Source organism: Gobio gobio (genome assembly GCF_949357685.1).
Source record: "Gobio gobio genome assembly, chromosome: 9".
NCBI classification, from domain to species: Eukaryota; Metazoa; Chordata; class Actinopteri; order Cypriniformes; family Gobionidae; genus Gobio; species Gobio gobio.
In genome coordinates, this window is record NC_137115.1 from 26889643 (window position 1) to 26910627 (window position 20985).

The 20985-nt window shown below is 40.4% G+C and overlaps 2 protein-coding genes across 2 annotated transcripts; one reads left to right on the forward strand and one right to left on the reverse strand.

Moving 5' to 3' along the window:
• Positions 1–731: 731 nt before the first annotated feature.
• LOC307131346 (extracellular calcium-sensing receptor-like) lies at positions 732–4901 on the forward strand (the record flags this gene model as incomplete). Its single annotated transcript, XM_079824945.1, has 7 exons — positions 732–946; positions 1038–1329; positions 1565–2353; positions 2691–2924; positions 3042–3165; positions 3294–3772; positions 4461–4901. The coding sequence occupies 7 exons, from the start codon at positions 732–734 to the stop codon at positions 4899–4901; spliced, it is 2574 nt and encodes an 857-aa protein (XP_079681071.1).
• A 12076-nt stretch (positions 4902–16977) lies between these two features.
• On the reverse strand, positions 16978–20400 carry LOC307131994 (extracellular calcium-sensing receptor-like; the record flags this gene model as incomplete). The annotated part of the gene is made up of 6 exons (XM_079826128.1): positions 16978–17891; positions 18018–18141; positions 18235–18462; positions 18753–19541; positions 19798–20089; positions 20189–20400. The coding sequence occupies 6 exons, from the start codon at positions 20398–20400 to the stop codon at positions 16978–16980; spliced, it is 2559 nt and encodes an 852-aa protein (XP_079682254.1).
• Positions 20401–20985: the final 585 nt, after the last annotated feature.

Genomic DNA, 20985 nt, shown 5'->3' on the forward strand with positions numbered 1-20985 from the left:
CACACACACACACACACACACACACACACACAAAACATTGATTCACTAGCTTTTCTTAATGGTATTACAGTAGTAGAATATAGCCTAAGGTGGATATATAGCGTTTTGCAAAAAAAAAAAAAAAAACGTTAAGTTGTGTATGTTCTGACCAAAACTAACTCGGAATCTTATTATTATTAATCAATCTTTGTATATACTATTCCATATATTTATGATGTATTGTTTTTTTAACCAATTTAAGATGTTTGACAATGTTAAGATAAATATGTTGCATTTTGGCATGGTTTTTGACTTATTTATGGACATAAAATTAAATAAAAAATATCCTGGATTTGAAGAATATTGTGTCCCGGCCTTCACTGAGCTCAAGTAATAGTTTAATGTACAAAAAATTGTGAATGAACTTGACTGTTGATGTCTTAAATAATAATGTCAAATAACCAACATTTCTCAAAATGGATATATCTCGTTTTGCAACGAAACTCTTCAGTTGCTTACCATGAAAAATATTGCCCAGAATGCAGCTAACTGCTGTTTTAATGGAAAACAGTAAGTTACTGTCAGAATTTGGCTGTTATTTTACAGCAATTTTTACAGTGTATTTGCACTGCCCTTTTTTCCATAATGAGTAAATGATTCAAAATGCCCACCCCAAAGCATTCTGTAACTTAATAAAAGGTGTCAATTTCTATGTAATGTCTCAGAGGTTCCTGATCTGCATACACATTAGCATGGCAAAGAGGACTGTGTCTCTGCTGCTTCTGCTGCTACATGGGGTCTGTGTACCAGCTTCAGTACAAGTCTGCAGACTGCTTGGTCAGCCTACCCTTCCTCTACTCTCTGCAGAAAGAGACATCAACATTGGAGCAATTTTCACAATCCACAGAAATGTTCTGCTAAAGATGCATCCTTTCACTTCCAAACCAGAGCCAACAAAATGCATCAGGTCTGTATGATGATATTATGATTAAGTTGAATGTGGCTCTGTGATTATTCTTTGCAGAATGTAACACTCAAATTATGTGTTATTTTCACAGCTTGAACTTGCGTGAATTCAAATTTGCTCAGACACTGATTTTTGCCATTGAGGAAATAAATAACAGCACACAACTTTTGCCTGGTGTTTATTTGGGCTATAAGATATATGACTCCTGTGGCTCTATAGCTCAGACTGTCCTCTCTGGCATGGCTTTAATGAATGGTTATGAAGATACTTTGAGTGACACATCCTGCTTTAGACCACCAGCCGTTCATGCCATTATTGGAGAGTCAACATCCTCTCCCACCATTGGATTGGCATCTGTTGCTGGCCCATTCAACTTACCTGTTGTAAGAACTCTGATGAAGCACTGGAATATTTAAACTTTTTTATATATATGTATATATATATATAGGAATTTAAATATATATAATTTTTGTAAAATTGTTGTAAATTGTACCAGTCTGTTTACAATTACAATCTGAAGAATATACATAGGTGACATACTGTGGAAGAACTGTTAAAAAAAGGAAAAAAAAGAATGTGAAAAGTTAATACGTGTGGTCGATATACTTTTTCTTGTAGATCAGTCATTTTGCCACATGTTCATGCTTGAGTAACAGAAAAAAGTATCCATCCTTCTTCAGAACAATACCCAGTGATTATTACCAAAGCAGAGCACTGGCTCAGCTTGTCAAGCACTTTGGCTGGACTTGGGTTGGGACTGTCAGGAGTCGCAGTGACTATGGTAATAATGGTATTGCAGCATTTGAGGAGGCAGCAAAACAAGAAGGGATTTGTATTGAATACTCAGAGGCCATATTTCGAACTGATCCAGAAGAGCAGATTCTGAAGACACTGGAAGTGATAAAGAAGGGCACTGCCAGAGTGGTGTTGGCTTTTATTGCACTAGGAGATTTTGTCCCCCTTGTGAAAGTAATTGCGCAACACAACATCACAGGGCTGCAGTGGGTTGGCAGTGAATCCTGGATTACTTCTCGAACTATTGCAGAAACAAAGGAGTACAGTTTCCTGTCTGGAGCTGTGGGCTTTGCTATAGCAAATGCCAAACTTGTGGGTCTGCGAGAGTTCCTAGTGAATGTGCACCCTGATCAAGAACCAAACAATGAACTGTTAAAAGAATTCTGGGAAACAACTTTTCAGTGTTCTTTCAGGAGCAGTGGCAGTGGTGGTTGTACTGGCTCAGAGAGACTGACTAAGCAGCAAAATGAATATACTGATGTATCAGAGCTACGGATTGCAAATAAAGTGTACACTGCGGTGTATTCTGTCGCTCATGCACTACATAATGTATTAAAAGACTTCAAATCATCCACCATCAGCAGCAAAAGAGAATGGCCCACAACACAAAAGGTACACACAGAGAAATTGTACTTTTAGGGGTACAACAGCTTGTCACTGGGGCAGTACCCTTAAAAGGTCATATTTGTACCTTTTTTACCACAAAAAGTTTCATAGTAGTACCTTAAGGTACGTATTTGTACTCTATGGTACTAATATGCACCTTTTAGGAGTAAAAAAGGTACAAATATGTCCTTTTAAGGGTACTGCCCCAGTGACAAGCTAAGCTAGTGAAAAGCCCTAAAGGTACAATTTTGATAAGTTTTTCTCGGTGTGTATGTAAGAGCAAAACAAATAAATAAAAATAGATTAAAATTAATTCTGAAATCATTTTATTGATTCCTATCAGGTGTTAGAGTATACGCGGAATGTGAGATTCACAGTTAAAACAGGTGAAGAAATTTACTTTGATGCAAGTGGTGATCCAGTGGCGAGATATGACCTGGTGAATTGGCAGCCTGCTGAGGATGGAAGTCTGCAGTTTAGGCATGTGGGTGCTTTTGAAAGCTCACTGCCTTCAGAGCAATACCAACATCTTGAAGTTAACAAGGAACACATTTTATGGGCAGGGAACAGTGGACAGGTACATTGATACTGTATAATACATTATTGAGAGCATATAAAAATGTATGTTTGAATAAAGAAAACCAATGAAAACAACGATTTACATTAATCTGGCAAAAGTTTTTTTTTCTCTTAGTTGCCTGTGTCCCTGTGCAGTGAGAGCTGCCCTCCTGGCACTAGGAAGGCTGTGCAAAAAGGAAGACCTGTCTGCTGTTATGACTGTATTCCATGTGCAGAAGGAGAAATCAGTAATGGCACAGGTAAAATTGTACATGCTGAATAAATCTCATGATAATGTGATAAAGCAAAGTGTAATACTGTCCATTGGTCAAGTGACTTCATGATGCCCTTTCCATTCGAATAATCTTTTCTTGATATTCCTTCACAGATTCTAGTGACTGCTTTCCTTGTGATTTGGAGTACTGGTCGAATGAAAGCAAAGACAGATGTGTATTAAAAGTGGTTGAATTCCTTTCCTATACAGAAATCATGGGGATGGTGCTTTGTATTTTCTCCTTCATTGGGGTGATATTAACTGCAAATGTATATTTTCTTTTTTATCTTCATAAAGACACACCTATTGTCAGAGCCAACAACTCAGAGCTGAGCTTCCTGCTGCTCTTCTCACTCTCACTGTGTTTCCTCTGTTCACTTACTTTCATTGGTCGGCCCACTGAGTGGTCCTGTATGTTGCGTCACACAGCATTTGGGATCACTTTTGTCCTCTGTATCTCCTGTGTTCTGGGAAAAACAATAGTTGTGTTAATGGCCTTCAGGGCTACACTTCCTGGAAATAATGTAATGAAATGGTTTGGACCTGCACAACAACGACTCAGTGTTGTTTGTTTAACATTAAAGCTACACTATGTAACTTTTCCGTCCACTAGAGGTCGCCTGTTCATAACAAAGGCGTAGTTTGATGACGCCACGTTTGAGCGCAGAATCTCGGGACATGTGGTCTTCACCTCACAGCCGGTGGGAAACAGTCAGGATAGGACTCGGGCAGAAATCATGTTCATGGATGTGATTATTAACATTACTGTAGTGAAGCAGAGCAGGACCGAGTGTTGTGGAGCTGAGCAAGGCCGCAGGAGCGATTGAAGAGCGGGACTGTTATTATGGCATAGTCGCCGGCGGGACTTTTATTATGACACAGTTGCCGGCGGCACTTCCTCTTCTCCAGTGCTGAGTGTGAGGTAAGGCAGCTCTGTTTATCGTATTAGATATATCTGAGTGTGTTGAAAAGGAAGTTATGACGTTCGCTCGGCGGCTGCTATGACACTTGTTCACAATGCAGTGAGAGTAAAGTGTTTCACTGAATAAAACCGGAGACCGAGGGTGACGCAGATATGACGCAATCGACAGGCGACTCCCTCACACGCATAGCTCACACGTCCCGGCTCCTTGGTTAAAATAGCAATTTTCTCACGATTTACAAATAGTTGAAAACATTTGGGATATTCTAAGTACTCAACTGAACAAAATATATAACACTGGCCTAGTGATTTCTGGATGTTTTACTGCAAAAATCCTACATAGTTCACCTTTAATACAGGTGATTATATGTGTGCTTTGGTTAACATTATCCCCCCCTTTTCCATATATTAACTTGAACTATTACAGAGAAAAGATCATCCTTGAATGCAACTTAGGTTCAGCTCTAGGTTTCTGGGCTGTTCTGGGTTATACTGGCCTGCTATCAATCTTGTGTTTTGTTTTAGCTTTTCTGGCTCGGAAGCTCCCTGATAATTTCAATGAAGCCAAGTTCATCACATTCAGTATGGTCATATTCTGTGCTGTCTGGCTCACATTTATCCCAGCTTATGTCAGTTCTCCTGGAAAATTTACTGTAGCTGTGCAGATATTTGCTATTTTAGCATCAAGTTTTGGTTTACTATTTTGCATATTTGCCCCCAAATGTTACATCATTTTGCTAAAACCAGAGAAGAACACAAAGAAACAAATGATGGGTAAATCTTCATCTAAATCGCTTTAAAGGTTAAGCATGTAATTAATGTTTTTTAAAAATGTTATTCTACGTATTCTAATTATTCTAACTGAGAAAACAAACATTTAAGTATCCAAAAGACTATAAAGACACTTTGGGCCAGATTTACTAACAGTTTGCGCCAGCGCAGCGTTAAAAACTACTGTCAGGATATACTAAAGACACGCAGTGAAAAATGAATGCTTAAAAGACATGGACAGGGTTATTTTTGAGGCTGACCTTATTGCATATGCATTTGTAGAAGCTTCTCTTTCAGACGCAAAATTTAAATGCCTATTTAAATAAATCATGCAAGGTGATTTACTAAGGTTTGCGCTTATCAATTTATTGGTGTTTTGCACATTATTTACCACCCAAAAAGCATGTTTTAAACTGGTAGATTGGCTAACTGGTAGATTGCGTTGGTCATTATCATGATTCGATGTCACGTTTTGAGTTTATTTGTTCATGTTTAGAGTTTGTTTTTGATATCTTTTCCTGTTGTTTCCTAGTTAATCTTCTAATCTGTTCAGTTAATTAGTTATTTAGTTAATTCCTCCGTCCCCTGCCTGTTTCCACTCTCCAGAGAGTGAAATCCCCGAATCCACTCCAGAGAGGAAATTCTCCAGTCCACTCCAGTGAGAGAAACTTCCCAGTCCGTTCATGTGAGGAAAATTCCAGAGCCCGTTACAGTCCCAGAGTCAGCTCCTGAGAATGCAGCACTGATCATTATGACCACAGCCATTGTGTGTGTGTGTGTGTGTGTGTGTGTGTGTGTGTGTGTGTGTGTGTGTGTGTGTGTGTGTGTGTGTGTGGGCTGCACACACGTGGGCCCCAGCCCCTGACCAGAGTCCAGTAACAACTCCAACCCCTGAGCCCATTCCAGAGTTCTCTCCAGAACATGAGCAAATAGCTCCTCCCAAAAAAGGGCCCGAACCTAGTGTCAAGACCATTGAGGCAAGTCCGCCATAGTTCCCAGAGCTACTTGCACCACCATGGCCCCCTGAACTGTCGGCATCACCCTGGCTCCCTGAACTGCTGGCGTCGCCCAGGAGGTGTCCTGTTCTACCTAAGCCACCCCTTGTCAGCTTCCAGGGCGACCACCCTTCCACTCCTTGGATGTTTTTTTGCACAAGGATGCATATTCTGGGAGGGGGAGGCTATTGTCACATTTTGAGATTATTTGTTCATGTTTAGTGTTTGTTTTTTATATATTTTTCTATTATGTTTATGTCTGTGTTTCCTAGTTAGTCTTCTAATCTGTTAATTAGTTGAAATAATTAGTTCAGTCTTCCTCCGTCCCCTGCCTGTTTGTATCCTTGGTTACTGATTGTGTTAGTTGAGTTCATGTGTGTCTAGTTAATTTACCCTCCTTGTTTGCTGTGTATTTAAGCCCCATGTTTTGTCCTGTTCAGTGTCTGCCATTGCCTATGAGTTACCGTTGATAGATACTGATTGTTATATTTTTGTTTCTGAAGTTCTGAGGATTCCTGAGTTTTTTTTTATGTTAGTTTGATTTTGTTTGCAATAACGATTTCTGCACATAGAACGTGACAGTAAACTGAACTATAGATTTAGCAGCAGCCTTCATTGACCTCCACCACTGAGGACTTCCTCTCAGGGATTACTCTCTTAGAATTCTCAAAATTGGGTTATGCCAGCCTAAAACCATCTGATCAAGAGGTGGACTTACAAGAGATGAGAGACTACTCATGGAGGGAATATGTTATCTTCTATATTAACTCATTACGAGATCCCACTCCATTCCCTGATCCAGCTCTAGTCTTCTTGCGAGCCCGAAAGATGGCATCAAACAGCTCTGAACTGGGAGTGAAAGTGGTGGATCCAGCTGTTGGTTCCGTCCGAGGAGCTCTGAAGAAATCTTTCCTTCGCCCGGCCCCCACATCCCAAGCCTGCTCCAGAGTCCATTACAGAGTCTGAAATCTCAGAGTATGCTCCAGTGAGTAATGTTCTCAAACCCGTTCCGGTGAGAGATATTCCCGCTCCAAGGAGAACAGCATTGCCAATTACAATGTTAAAATGCTTCCAGTGAGTGAAATCCCTGAATTCGCTCCAGAGAGTGAAATCCCAGAATCCGCCCCAGAGAGTGAAATTCTCCAGTCCACTCCAGTGAGAGAAACGTTCCCAGTCTGTTCATGTGAGGGAAATTCCAGAGCCCGTTCCAGCCCCAGAGTCGGCTCCTGAGAATGCAGCACTGACCATTATGGCCGCGACCATTTTGTGTGTGTGGGCTGCACACACGTGGGCCCCAGCCCCTGACCAGAGTCCCGGAACAGCTCCGACCCCTGAGCCCATTCCAGAATCCTTTCCAGAACATGAGCCAATAGCTCCTCCCAAGAAAAGGGGCCGAACCTAGTGTCAAGACCATTGAGGCCAATCCACCATGGTTCCCTGACCTACCTGCACCGCCATGGCCCCCTAAACTGTTGGCCCTTCCCTGGCTCTCTGAACTGCCGGCATTGCCCAGGAGGTTTCCTGTTCTGCCTAAGCCACACCTTGTCAGCTTCCAGGGTGACCACCCTCCCACCCCTAGGATGCTTTATGGCACGAGGATGCACATTCCGGGAGGGCGAGTGTACTGTCACATTTTGAGTTTATTTGTTCATGTTTAGAGTTTTTTTTTTAAATCTTTTCCTGTTCTGTTTACATCTGTGTTTCCAAGTTAGTATTCTAATCTGTTAATTAGTTCAGTCTTCCTTTAGTTCAGTCTTCATCTATCCCCTGTCTGTTTGTATCCTTGGTTACTTAGTGCGTTAGTTGAGTTCAAGTGTGTCAAGTTAATTTACCCTCCTTGTTTGCTGAGTATTTAAGCCCCATGTTTTGTCCTGTTCAGTGTCTGTCATCGTCTATGCATTACCGTTGATATGTACTGGTTGTTCTGTCGTTGTTTCTGAAGTTCTGAAGATTCCAGAGTATTGCTGTTAGTTTGATTTTGTTTGCATTATAGTCTGCTGCACATAGATCCAGTTTATTCTCTGCTGAAACCAGATCGTGACATCCGGCTGTGTCTGTGTTCTTTAATGTGTGCGTCATCAGCAGATCCCGCGCTAAACTTTCCACTCCCATTTTTTGGAATTGCGCTCTCACGCTAATTTGCCCTGTTTAGTAAGTCTGGCCCTTTATAGTCTGTTAAACTGGTGTATTCAAATGTCATATCATGAGTAACAAAAGCTATACAATAGCAATTCTGCTCTCCACAGGCTGTGGCAGGCTCTGCTGTGTAGGCCGGGTCAGCACTAGGGACAGTGGATTCTCAGTGACCATCTACATGACAGCTATGTTCTGGGCCTGCATTATGTACCTCCTTATAAAAAATGACATTGACTTTTTGCATTTAACACGAAATGGAAATTTAATTTGATGCCCTGTATTTATTAATGCTTTCTGCATTTTTATAATAAACTATACATCCAATTTTTTGCTTTATTATTTTATTTAAATTTATGTACAAAAACTTGTGCTCTTATGTGCATGTTATCTATTAACACCCAGGGGTTGGCAAAGTCGCCGGCGACTTCACCTCGCTTTTTTTCTTATCAGTGCGAAAGAGACTCAAATAACTCAAAATGATTTTTGTCAAACATACAAGTCTCATACATCATTCAAATATGTTATGTTTATACATTTAATTTACATTCAAAATAATTATATTTATAGTTTAAATATAAATCCTGCATGTCTCTGTGTGATGTATTAAACAGTTCAGGTTACTTGACTGTAACCCTGTTCCCTGATAAAGCGGAAAGAGATGCTGCGCTGAATTAGCGCCATAGGGAACGTCTTATCGTAATCAGCTGTGAATAGTGTGTCTAACACGTCAAAGAAATTGACCCGGAGGTATTTATAGATTTAAATTTATTTAAAAATTATATATTTATATGGTGACGTCATCAGCGCACCTGCTGCACGAGGCTATAAATAGATGAGTCCAGCTGTTTCACTTCAGGTCTTTTTAGTTTGAAGAGCAGTCCTGGGACATCATCAGCACGGCAATGCAGCACAGCATCTCGTTCTGCTTTATCAGGGAACAGGGTTACAGTCAAGTAACCCGAACTGTTCCCTTTCAAAAGCTACACTTAATGCTGCGCTGAATTTGTGCCATGGGGAACGAGAATACCCACGCCACCGTGCTTGATGGTGATGGTATCTGGACCCCTTACGGTTGTGTAGGTGTGCACAAGAACGCAAGAAGCCTCAAACATTAGCTCGTGATGTCAACCCAAGGACGTGAGAGCCTGGAGTGGCATGAGCATCCAAACTATAAAACCTTATGAATGTGTGCAGAGAGGACCAACCTGCCGCATCACAAACACTTTGTAAGGGGGCACCCCTTGCTAATGCAGTAAAGGAGGCGACTCCCCTGGTGGAGTGAGTCCTAAAACCTATTGGCGAAGCTTGACCGCACGCCTCATAGGCAAGAACAATAGCATCCCTGGCCCAATGTGACATGTTTTTTTGGTGGCGGCAGAACCTCTGTTACGGCCCCCATGACAAACAAACAGTTGCTCCAACTTACGCCACCGGCTAGTGTGGTGGATGTAGGCCTGAAGAGCATGGACTGGACACAGTCTATGAAGTCTCTCCTGATCCGGCATCTCAAACGGCGGAGGGCAGAAGGTTTTAAGAGTGACAGGATGTACAGTCAAGAAAGGAACCTTAGGCAGGTAGTCAGGATGAGGATGCAAAATCACTTTCACCAAACCTGGGGCAAAGTCTAAGCAGGATGGCGATATTGACAGAGCCTGCATATCCCCAATTCTCTTTAAAGAAGTTATAGCCATAAGAAAAAAACATCTTTAGGGTCAGAAGTTTATCAGATGCTGACTCCAGAGCAGGGGTCGGCAAGTAAATTTGGCATCGGCCCCAAAAAAAATTGCCACTAGATGGCGGGCCAGAACATAGTCAAGGGATAATTTAAAAAATTAATTTATGAAACATGCAACTAGAATTGCCTGTGGCATACTGTTACAGTGTATTTTGTAACTGGTAGTGAGCTGTTACTCTGTTAAAAAATTTGATGAATTAATAAAGCAGTAGTGACACGTAACCTAAGTATCTTCATTCACCAACTTGCAACACAGACCGCCTTGCTAAAACACACATATGTATGAGATGCAGAATGGATAAAAATAACTCTAACTTGAATAATTTAATTAATGGTTTGAGTCATGCTCTTAACCAACTATGTTTTATTTCCTCTTTCCATATTGTGAATAATAAAAGGGTTGGGTACCGAAACCCCCGGTATGTACTGGACCGAATCAGAACGCAGATTTTGGTGCCTCATTTCGGTGCCACTTAAATTCAAACGTGCAGACACGCTCAGCGCTCGTCACATATCACAACTATTCAGTGTTTTCAACCACATCATGTTTATTTTAGGTTTCAGACATGTAAATGCTGTAAAAAGTACTAGCAAAGAATACACACTGATGTCTATGGAAGCGGCAAAAACAATCCTTTCAGACAGTTTTAACTTGACTACATGTTTTATTCACATCAGATACACATATAGTGACTATATAGTTTACTCTATTCTTCTCCCAGTTCAGCAGTGGTCACTTACTTTCATGTATTTCGGGAGACGAAGATAAATTTATGTGATGTAAATCCGACAGATCCGATTCTCTGAGGCGCAAACTTACGTGGCACCGCCCATCGCAAAGTATAGATCAACTAACACACATTTACTCACACATATTTGAAAATCAGAATATCAGATAGTTCATGACATAGTTTGCAAGTTTGTGAATATTTTAAAAAAGAAAAAAACGAAATAAACCCGATACAGCTGCGCTGTCATACCGCGCTATTGCGGCTGCTGTGTGTCATGTGAGAAGCAAGACGCGTCTCCATGGAAACAATAAGGTGATGCGTTCTAAAATATTTAGCCAGAGAATATGGTCATATTTCTGCAAAATAAGGCTGAAGCTTGAAGCTGGTTTGTAGCAGACCAAGAATACAGACTAATACAAAGTTCAGTCATGAAACTCTATTAATCGCAGATTGGTTCTTTCAGTTCTACGACACCAACCAATCAGAGGTACTTCCTCATTTACGTGGCTTTACTTATACCGTATCCTAGCAGCTATCCGCATGCTGAGCAATTATGAGAACTCCGATAATCCCACCTCCTCCCCAGCGCCACCTGTAGAGATCTGCTCGGGGTTACATCATTCTGTAGCAGCCTTCCTTGTGTTATCTTGACTAAGCTGCACATTATGTATTTGCTCAGCAGCAGCAGCAGCAGCAGCGTAGCAGATCTCCTTCGCCAAAATCAAGCCTATGTACATTCTATGCTCTATGCTAATAAAATGCTGGTTGATTCTATTTCACTCCGAGAGTTGTCATGATTGAACTGTTGTTATTACTGTAACTGTTATTTAGAGTTAAATTAGGCCTGTTGTAGTTGGGTTAGGTGGCTTTAGTTTTACTGTGAATTTGTATTTATTTATATTTATATATTTAAGTATACTTTAAATTTGTAATGAATTGTTCAATTTAAATAATAAAAAAAAAATTCAATAAAAAGCCATTCTTTAATCTCATCCACCTCGTTTTGTGGCTCTTTTTTTACAAGTCTCGGTTCAGGCACCGTTTAGGCACTGGTACCATTTTAAAAGTATCGGTTTGGCACCGCTATCGGAAAAAAAAAAAACGATACCCAACCCTAATAATAAATGTGCAATTTAATTTGCTTGTTACACAATGGAGCCTAACTTATTGTAATAATTATTTGACGTTTTTACGCTTTTACACTCAAAATTATTCCTTGTCATCCTCATGTATTAAACAGCATTTTTTTAAAAATTGTTTGCCTGCTGGAGGTACGCGATTACGTGTGCAGTGATGTTAACATTTAAGCTAGCCGGTGAGAGAAAATGGCACTATCAAAGAGTCTAAAGAGGAAAGTCGACAGCGAAAATAGGACATACAAAGAAGAATGGAAAGACAACTGCGTTCCTCCTACCTGGTTTTGTGAATGCAAAGCCAGTGTGTCTCACCAGCAACAAAGTTGTCGCTGTTTGTAAAGAATATAATATCAGACGGCACCACGAGACGAAGCATGGTACCTTTTTTTTGCTGGTTGTCTTGTCAATATTTTTGATAAAAAGGAAGCTGAATTTGAGTTTTTATTGTTCACATGTTGAGGCCCCACGTTATAAGGAAATGTTTCAATGGTTCACTGTTCGTTTTATCATACCACACATTTCATCATGGTTATTTTAGAGGTGTGTCTAGCGATCCATTCTACAGACTCCTTTGAATGTCATTCAGAACTTTTCAAATTAAAAGCTCTCAATTCATCCCAAAATAAACACATTTCTGCAAAACTTTTTGAAGGCAAAATCACTAAAGAGAAATTGATTATGAGCAACTGTTGTTGTTGTAATCTCTCCGGTTCGCACTGCCCGCTCCAAGTGGTGCACGAACCCAGGTCTTTCCGCATGGGAGTTGGACGCCCTAACAAGGAGGCTAAAGACTGCGACCTCTAGTGTCACAGTCACAGCAGTGGCCCCCGTTAACTATCATGGCAGATCTATTTCAGCCCCAGCCGCTATCAAAATAATCTGGCTGCAGGCGCGGGGCAGATATTATTGCTGGGGGCTGCCAGTTGCCAACCACTTCTATAGAGGTTCAAAGGGGGTCTTGAACCAGACCCTCGAGGACTATAGCTAAGTCCCATGATAACCCTGAGTCCACATAAACCCTGAGAGTGGCGGGGCATGTGCCTGCTGACAACTTTTCCTGCAAAAAATCCAGAACTGAAGCAACCTGGCAATTTACTGGGTCTACATTATGTGTCGTACACCACCTTTCAAAGACACCCCATTTATTGGCATAAATTGTCCTAGTGGAAGGAGCCCTAGCACTTAGAATAGTCTCAATAACGTCAGGCGACAGCCCAGTGTCCCTCAGTTGCTGCCCATCAAGGGCCAACATGAAGGTTTCACAGGTCGGGCCTGGGATGAAATATCATACCCCCACCTGAGACAGAAGGTCCCTCCTCTCCAGAATCTGTTGAAGAGAGACATTATCTCTGAGAACCAAACTCTGTTCGGCCAACACGGCGCTATCAATAAGAGGCAAGACCCTTGTTGGCGAACTCTGGCTAGAACTCCCGGGAGTCATACAGGTGCATTTTGGGCCATGTATGAGCCATCGCATCCAGGTCCAGTGGGGCTGGGTGACTGAGAGAGAAGTAGAGAGGACATTGCTCTGTCTGATAAGAGGCGAAGAGGTCCACTTCCGCTCTGTAAAATCTGGTCCAGATCTGATTGACTACTTCTGGGTGGAGTTTCCACTCCTCCATCTGTAATTTCTGTCTGGACAGTAAATCTGCTCCCACATTCAACTGCCCCGGAATGTATATTGCCCTGAGTGATAGGAACTTGTCCTGGGCCCAGAGAAAAATCTGCCTTGCTATTCTGCTCAGATTGCATGAGCGCAGACCTCCCTAGTGATTTATGTAAGAAACTGTGGCTGTGTTGTCTACCCACACTAGGACATGACAGTCCCTCAACTGGGTGAGAAAGCATAGTTTGTGTACAAAGCCAAGCGGCGCTCCACTTTTATTTTCCTTGAGGATTGGCCCTAAAATCCTTTAGCTTTGAGCCACAACTGAAATGGTCTTATGTGCAACGACCCCAAAGGGAAACCCGTGGATGCTGATGCCATGAGACCTAACACTCTTTGGTGCTGAAGAACAGTGATATCTTGGCCTAGCCTAACTTTGCTCAGGGTATGTTAAATAATTCGTCCAGGAGTCGAATTATCAATCAAAAGTATTAATTTATTAAGAATAACAGCAACGAGTAAAAAAGGTTATCTGAGCTCAGGATTCAGAACATCAACGATAAGCATATCGCAGTCCAGAATCCTTTACAACTCTTTTTCATGCATATTTATATTCTTTATCTTCCGTCTCCTCCCCATGCACCGTCTCCTCCAATTGGGGTTTTACAGTGTCACCAATCTCCAGGCAGCATTCTATAACAAAGGATTAAACACATACAAAGACAGCATAGCTCTGGTATTTTTCCATATCATAAGACATATCCTTTTATGGTTTTGTTTATTCATTCTCAGCTTCTCTAGAAGTGGCTATGCAGTTTCTTGGAAATCCCCCACCCCAGCAGTTTCACCTTCGCTTCACCCTGTACCACATCAGTTTCACCTCAGTTTCACCCCGTACCATATACAGTCCTGTAAAATCATCAACACATATCAGCTGCAATCTTTTATATGCAATAAGTAAAGTAAATCATAATAAGCAACGTCAATAGCAATTAAATTAATGGCAAACAACATCCATAGCAATTTTAATGCATAATAAACAACATCATTAATATTTTGAATCATAATGAGCAACAACAGAAATATCCTTCAGCTAATATTAGCATTGTCTATGTAATTCAAAATGTGAATGCCCCGGAATCATAATGGAGCCAGTATTGCATCCATGTATTTCATATACATGCGGTTACAAGGCTAGCCAAATGGAAGAACCCGAAATTGGTAAGCTTTGGGACTAAAAGTTTAGCCCCGCCTTCTTTGATTTGATTTGCCATCTCGATCATTTTGACATTGACGAGCGCTGTTAGACCACTGAGGCAAAGCAGCCTAAGAAAATTAATCAATTAACGGATTCTAACTGCACCTATGCGATGGCCACTTAGCTCTGTTGTAGTCCGCTAACAACTGGAAAACAATAATAAATCAAATTACCACCAAAATGAACGTAAAACAATTCAAGGTAATGAATTGAAAGTTTTAAAGTATATATTACCTCAGAGATGACCAGAAAATGGGCTAGTCATCCGTTATAACCGTTTATCGTTTAAACGGCAGCAAAGTATAACGTTAATCAGATAAACCACTAAAATGAGAGAGTGTAATTAATATTAATTAATTAATTTGTTATCATTTTGACCTGTTTCACTAATTTTAATAGAAAACTCACATATTAAATGGAAAGCTTACCTGTTTAGAGCAGAGTTTGGCGGTACCAGTCGAATCCGAATGACAGCTGAGTTCATTAGTGGTGCAGTTCCAGCAGTCTCATTGATCATGTGATGACGCCATCTAGTGTATTACTAATCATATAATTTTTCTTTTTTCGACATTTCAGAAATATAATATTATATAAAAAAATACAAAATGCATCAGTGATGTATTTATTATAATAAAACATATATAATAATATAAATAATGTATATAATAATATAAATAAATAATAAATAATCACTGATGAATACCAATGATAATAATGAACAAATCAGTCAATTATCAACCATTTGCATTGTTTTATTGTGACAAATAAGTTTATTTAATTGAATTTAGTAGCGTAAAACTACTGTAGGCCTTGCATGAGGCAACCCACTGGGGGGCCCATGTGGGTTTTCTGTGGGCAAGCCCACAGTGGGTTGCCCACACTAAACCCTCATTGTGGCCCAAACAGGCAGAACCGCTATGGGCCCCGCATGGGCTAACCCACTGGGGGCCCGTGTGGGTTTTCTGTGGGCAAGCCCACAGTGGGTTGCCCACACTAAACCCTAATTGTGGCCCAAACAGGCAGAACCGCTATGGGCCCCACATTGGCTAACCCACTGGGGGCCCGTGTGGGTTTTCTGTGGGCAAGCCCACAGTGGGTTGCCCACACTAAACCATCATTGGGGCCCAAACGGGCCGAACCGCTATGGGCCCCGCATTGGCTAACCCAGTGGGGGCCCGTTTGGGTTTTCTGTGGGCAAGCCCACAGTGGGTTGCCCACACTAAACCCTCATTGTGGCCCAAACAGGCAGAACCGCTATGGGCCCTGCATGGGCTAACCCACTGGGGGCCCGTGTCGGTTTTCTGTGGGCAAGCCCAAAGTAAGCCCACATGGGGCCCCAAAGGGTTTGCCCTTGCCTACACTGTCCCACAGAAAACCCACACTTACCCACAGTGAGCCCACACTTGCGTGTTTTTCTGGGACCACTTTAATGTGTAATGTTGACATATTTTTTATTTTGACATGAAAGCTTACATGTTAAGGGAGCAAACTGGCCCTAAATCTCAAAATTGACCACTGCATGAAAAAACTTTGTTTTCACATGCCGTGTCTCACCTTAACTTGTGTTAACATCACTCAACTAGCGAGCTTGGCCAGCTACAGAGAAACTGGTAGCCAGGCAACAGACAAGTGACCAATCCTGAGTGGCAACGTCACTACACACATTATACCCGCATGGTTCTGTATTCCGGTCTGAGAACAGTTTGTAACCGTGCCATGCTGAACCAAGCTCAAATGGAAATATAATTGGAACTGTCCTTAGAACCGTTTGGCCCGAAAGTTCCAGCAGCTGATGTGAAAAGAAAAGTCAAAAATATATACTCTGTCAGAAGTGTTTTTATTTTTTTTAAATGTTGGTGAAGTTATAATAGAGTCAAAATAATTTATTGTACATGTAATTTGGCATATGTATGAGGTTTAATGCTTAACCTATTCATGTAAACTTTTAACATCATAAGCAAGATGCATGGCTATGTTATTGTTGTATTACTGTAAGACACACAGAAAATTAAGAAAGAAATTCAGGCCATTAAAATGTAATTTCCATTTGTTGTTAGTTGTAAAAAGTCAATGTCATTTTTTATTAGGAAGTACATAATGCAGGTCCAGAACATGGCTGTGATGGAGATGGTCACTGAGAGTCCACTGTGCCTAGTGTTGACCCGGCCTACACTGCAGAGCCTGCCACAGCCTGTGGAGAGCAGAACTAATTGTTCATACAGGTCTGAAAGTAGTGCTGCTCTTGTGTATCTATCAATACTTATGATATGACATGGGAATGAACGATTCTGGTTGTCTGTCCAGGCTGTTATATTAAACTTTTCCAGTTATTACTTTTACGGTTCAATTACAGAGAGAAGCCATTTTATTTATTGATGTATTTTTTTTTTTTTTTTTTTTAATGTTTTACATATGTTTACATGTTGGTTACTGTGTTAAATCTGTTTTAGTTTATATAGCCAGCATTGGTATGTTTACCTGTAAACTATTTTATGATTATTTCTGGGTTCAAAGAGCTTTTAATGAAGATTTACCAATCATTTGTTTCTTTGTATTTTTCTCTGGTTTTAGCAAAATGATGTAGCATTTTGGGGCAAATATGCAAAATAGTAAACCAAAACTTGAAACTAAAATGGCAAATATCTCCACAGCTACTGTAAATTTTCCTGGAGAACTGACATAAGCTGGGATAAATGTGAGCCAGACAGCACAGAATATGAGCATACTGAATGTGATGAACTTTGCTTCATTAAAGTTATCAGGGAGCTTCCGTGCAAGAAAAGCTAAAACAAAACACAAGATTGATAGCAGGCCAGTATAACCCATAACAGCCCAGAAATCTAGAGCTGAACCCAAGTTACATTCGAGGATTATCTTTTCTCTGTAGTAACTTGAATTCATATATGGGAAAGGAGGGGATATTGTTAACCAAAGCACACATATAAGCACCTGTATTAACGTTAAGGAAACAACACTGAGTCGTTGTTGTGCAGGTCCAAACCATTTCATGACATTATTTCCTGGAAGTGTAGCTCTGAAAGCCATTAACACCACTAGTGTTTTCCCCAGAACACAAGAGACACAGAGGACAAAAGTGATTCCAAATGCTGTGTGACGCAACATACAGGACCACTCAGTGGGCTGACCAATGAAAGTAAGTGAACAGAGGAAACACAGAGACAATGAGAAGAGCAGCAGGAAGCTCAGCTCTGAGTTGTTGGCTCTGACAATAGGTGTTTCTTTGTGAAGATAAAACAGAAAAGATACAAATGCTGTTAATAACACCCCAATGAAGGAGAAAATACAAAGCAACATCCCCATGATTTCTGTATAGGAAAGGAATTCAACCACTTTTAATACACATCGGTCTTTGCTTTCATTTGACCAGTACTCCAAATCACAAGGAAAGCAGTCACTAGAATCTGTGAAGGAATTTTAAGAATATATTATTTGAATGGAGTGCATCACGTGCGTCACTTGACCATTGGCCAGTATTTTTTAAGTATTTTATCATACTTTCACGATGGAATGTACTCAGCATATTTTACCTGAGCCATTACTGATTTCTCCCTCTGCACATGGAATGCAGTCATAACAGCAAACAGGTCTTCCTTTTTGCACAGCCTTCCTAGTGCCAGGGAGGCAACTCTCACTGCACATGGACACAGGCAACTATAAGAACATTTTGTTGACAATAAGTTGCCAAAATGATGATTTGAATTGTTAAATGCTTGTCTTCATTAAATAATTATAAGATCAATGTACCTTTCCCATGTTCCCTGCCCATAGCACGTGTTCCAGATTGATTTGAAGACGTTTCTCTGAAGGCAGTGAGCTGTCATAGACACCCACATGCTTAAACTGAAGACTTCCATCCTCAACAGGCTGCCAGTTCACCAGGTCATATCTCGCCACCGGATCACCACTTGCATCAAAGAAGATATTTTCACCTGTCTTTATAGTGAACCTCAGATCTTTCATATACTGTAACACCTAAAAGAGGAAAGTCCAGAAACACAATTAATTCCAGTTAATGTTTTATTTTTCAACCCTAATTTTGGCAGCACTTTATTTTACAGTGTCCTTATTACATAGATTACATGTACTTACCATAGTAATAACAGTAAATTATGCATAATTAAATTAAACTAAACCTTAATCCTAACCCTACAGTAAGTACATGTAGTTACTTAATATTACTCAGTACTTAAATGTGTAATTATAGTGTAATAAAGACACCTTAAAATAAAGTGTAACACTTTTTTTTGTGCTTACATACATACCTTTTGTGGTGTGGGCAGCTCTTCTTTGCTGCTGTTGATGTAGGATTTGAAGTCTTTTAAAATATTATGGAGTGCATGTGCAACAGCATACACTGCAGTGTACACCTTATGTTCTATTCGTAGCTCTGATACATCAGTATATTCATTTTTCAGCTCTGCCAGTTTCTCTGAGCCAGTACAGCCACCACTGCCACTGTTCCTGAAAGAACACTGAAAAGCTGTTTCCCAGAATTCTTTTAAAAGATCATTGTTTGGTTCTTGATCAGGTTGCACATTCACTAGGAACTCTCGCAGGCCCACAAGATTGGCATTCACTGCAGCAAAACCCACAGCTCCAGAAAGGAAACCATATTCCTTTGTTTCTGCAAGATTTCGAGATGTTATCCAAGACTCACTGCCAACCCATTGCAGCCCTGTGATGTTGTGTTCTGCAATAACTTTCACAAGGGGGATAAAATCTCCAAATGAAACAAAAGCCACCACTACCCTGGCGGTGCCCTGTTTTATAATTTCCATTGTTTTCAGAAACTGGTCTTGTGGATCAGTTCTTAATATGGCCTCTGAGTACTCAATACAAATCCCCTCTTGTTTTGCAGCCTCCTCAAATGCTGCAATGCCATTATTACCATAGTCACTGCGACTCCTTACTGTCCCAACCCAGGTCCAGCCAAAATACTTGACAAGCTGAACCAGCACACTACTTTGGTAATAATCACTGGGTATTGTTCTGAAGAAGGATGGGTATCTTTTTCTGTTACTTAGGCATGCACATGTGGCAAAATGACTGATCTGCAAGAAAAAAGAAGCAGAGTATTTTAAAAACAAATTTTCAGATATTTTTTCCCCCATTAATGAATTTACTATATATCATCACTATGCAATTGTCATAAACACACAGCTTCAAAACATTGTTTTCTATATTTACACGTATTTTCATTTGGTTAAATTTGATTTGATATGTATACATTGGTGCATGTTCCTGCAGTTCATCATACATATCTTCTACTTATTGTCATGCTTAATTAGTATAAATAAGAGTTCTTACAACAGGTAAGCTGAATGGACCAACTACAGAAGCCAAGGCTATAGTGGGAGAGGATGTTGACTCTCCAACAATGGCCTGAACAGTTGGTGAGCCAGAGCAGGATGCATCACTTAAAGCCTCTTCATAGCCATTCATCAAAGCCATGCCTGCGAGGATAGTCTGAACTATAGAGTTACAGCCATCATATATCTTATAGCCCAAATAAACACCAGGCAACAGTTTTGTACTGTTATTAATCTCCTCAATGGCAAAAATAAACGTCTGTGCGAATTTAAATTCACGCAAGTTCAACCTGTGGAATTAAAGCATCAGTCAAGTAAAACTGCAAGCATCATCAAAGAGTCTTTTTTATCAACTTCAACTTTTTTATCATTAACATCATCATACAAACCTGACGCATATTGTTTGCTCAGGTTTGGAAGTGAAAGAATGCATCTTTAACAAAGCACTTCTGTGGATTGAGAAAATCGCTCCAATATTGATATCTCTTTCTGCGGAAAGTAAAGGGAGGGCAGACTGTCCAAGCAGTCTGCAGACTTGTTCTGAAGCTGGCAAACAGATGCTGTGCACCAGCAGCAGCAGTGACACAGTCCTCTTTGCCATCCCAATATGTATGTAGGGAAGGAAGCTCTGAGGTAGAACTGTGCTGCATTTTATTGTATCTTAAAATGCCCTATGGGATTGACATATTGAATCATTTTCATGTTTCATTACGAAAGAAACAGCAGTCCAGGGGAAACATTTTTGGTAACGCTTTAGATTACAGCCTGGAAAGTACTGTGTAAGTAAAGGGAATTTACAGTGTAACTTTTGGTAATTATAGTGTAACTATAAAGTATGTTCATGTAGGTATAAGGGATCAATATGTAATATTTGGGGAATAAAGGGGCAACTATCAGGAAAATTAACAAATAATTTATACTGTAAGTATTTTTAATTAAGTGTAATTATCCATGTAGTTACTGGGTAAGTGGTGCTTTTTATTCCATGTAATTATAGGGTAAGTATAAATCTGCGGGCTGTAAATTAAAATGGTGCTTGTTCCCCTCTTGTTTCATGTAGTTACAGGGTAAGTATGAATATGCGGGCTGTAAATTAAAGTGGTGTTTGTTCCCCTCTTGTTTTATGTAGTTACAGGGTAAGTATGAATCTGCGGGCTGTAAATGAAAGTGGTATTTGTTCCCCTCA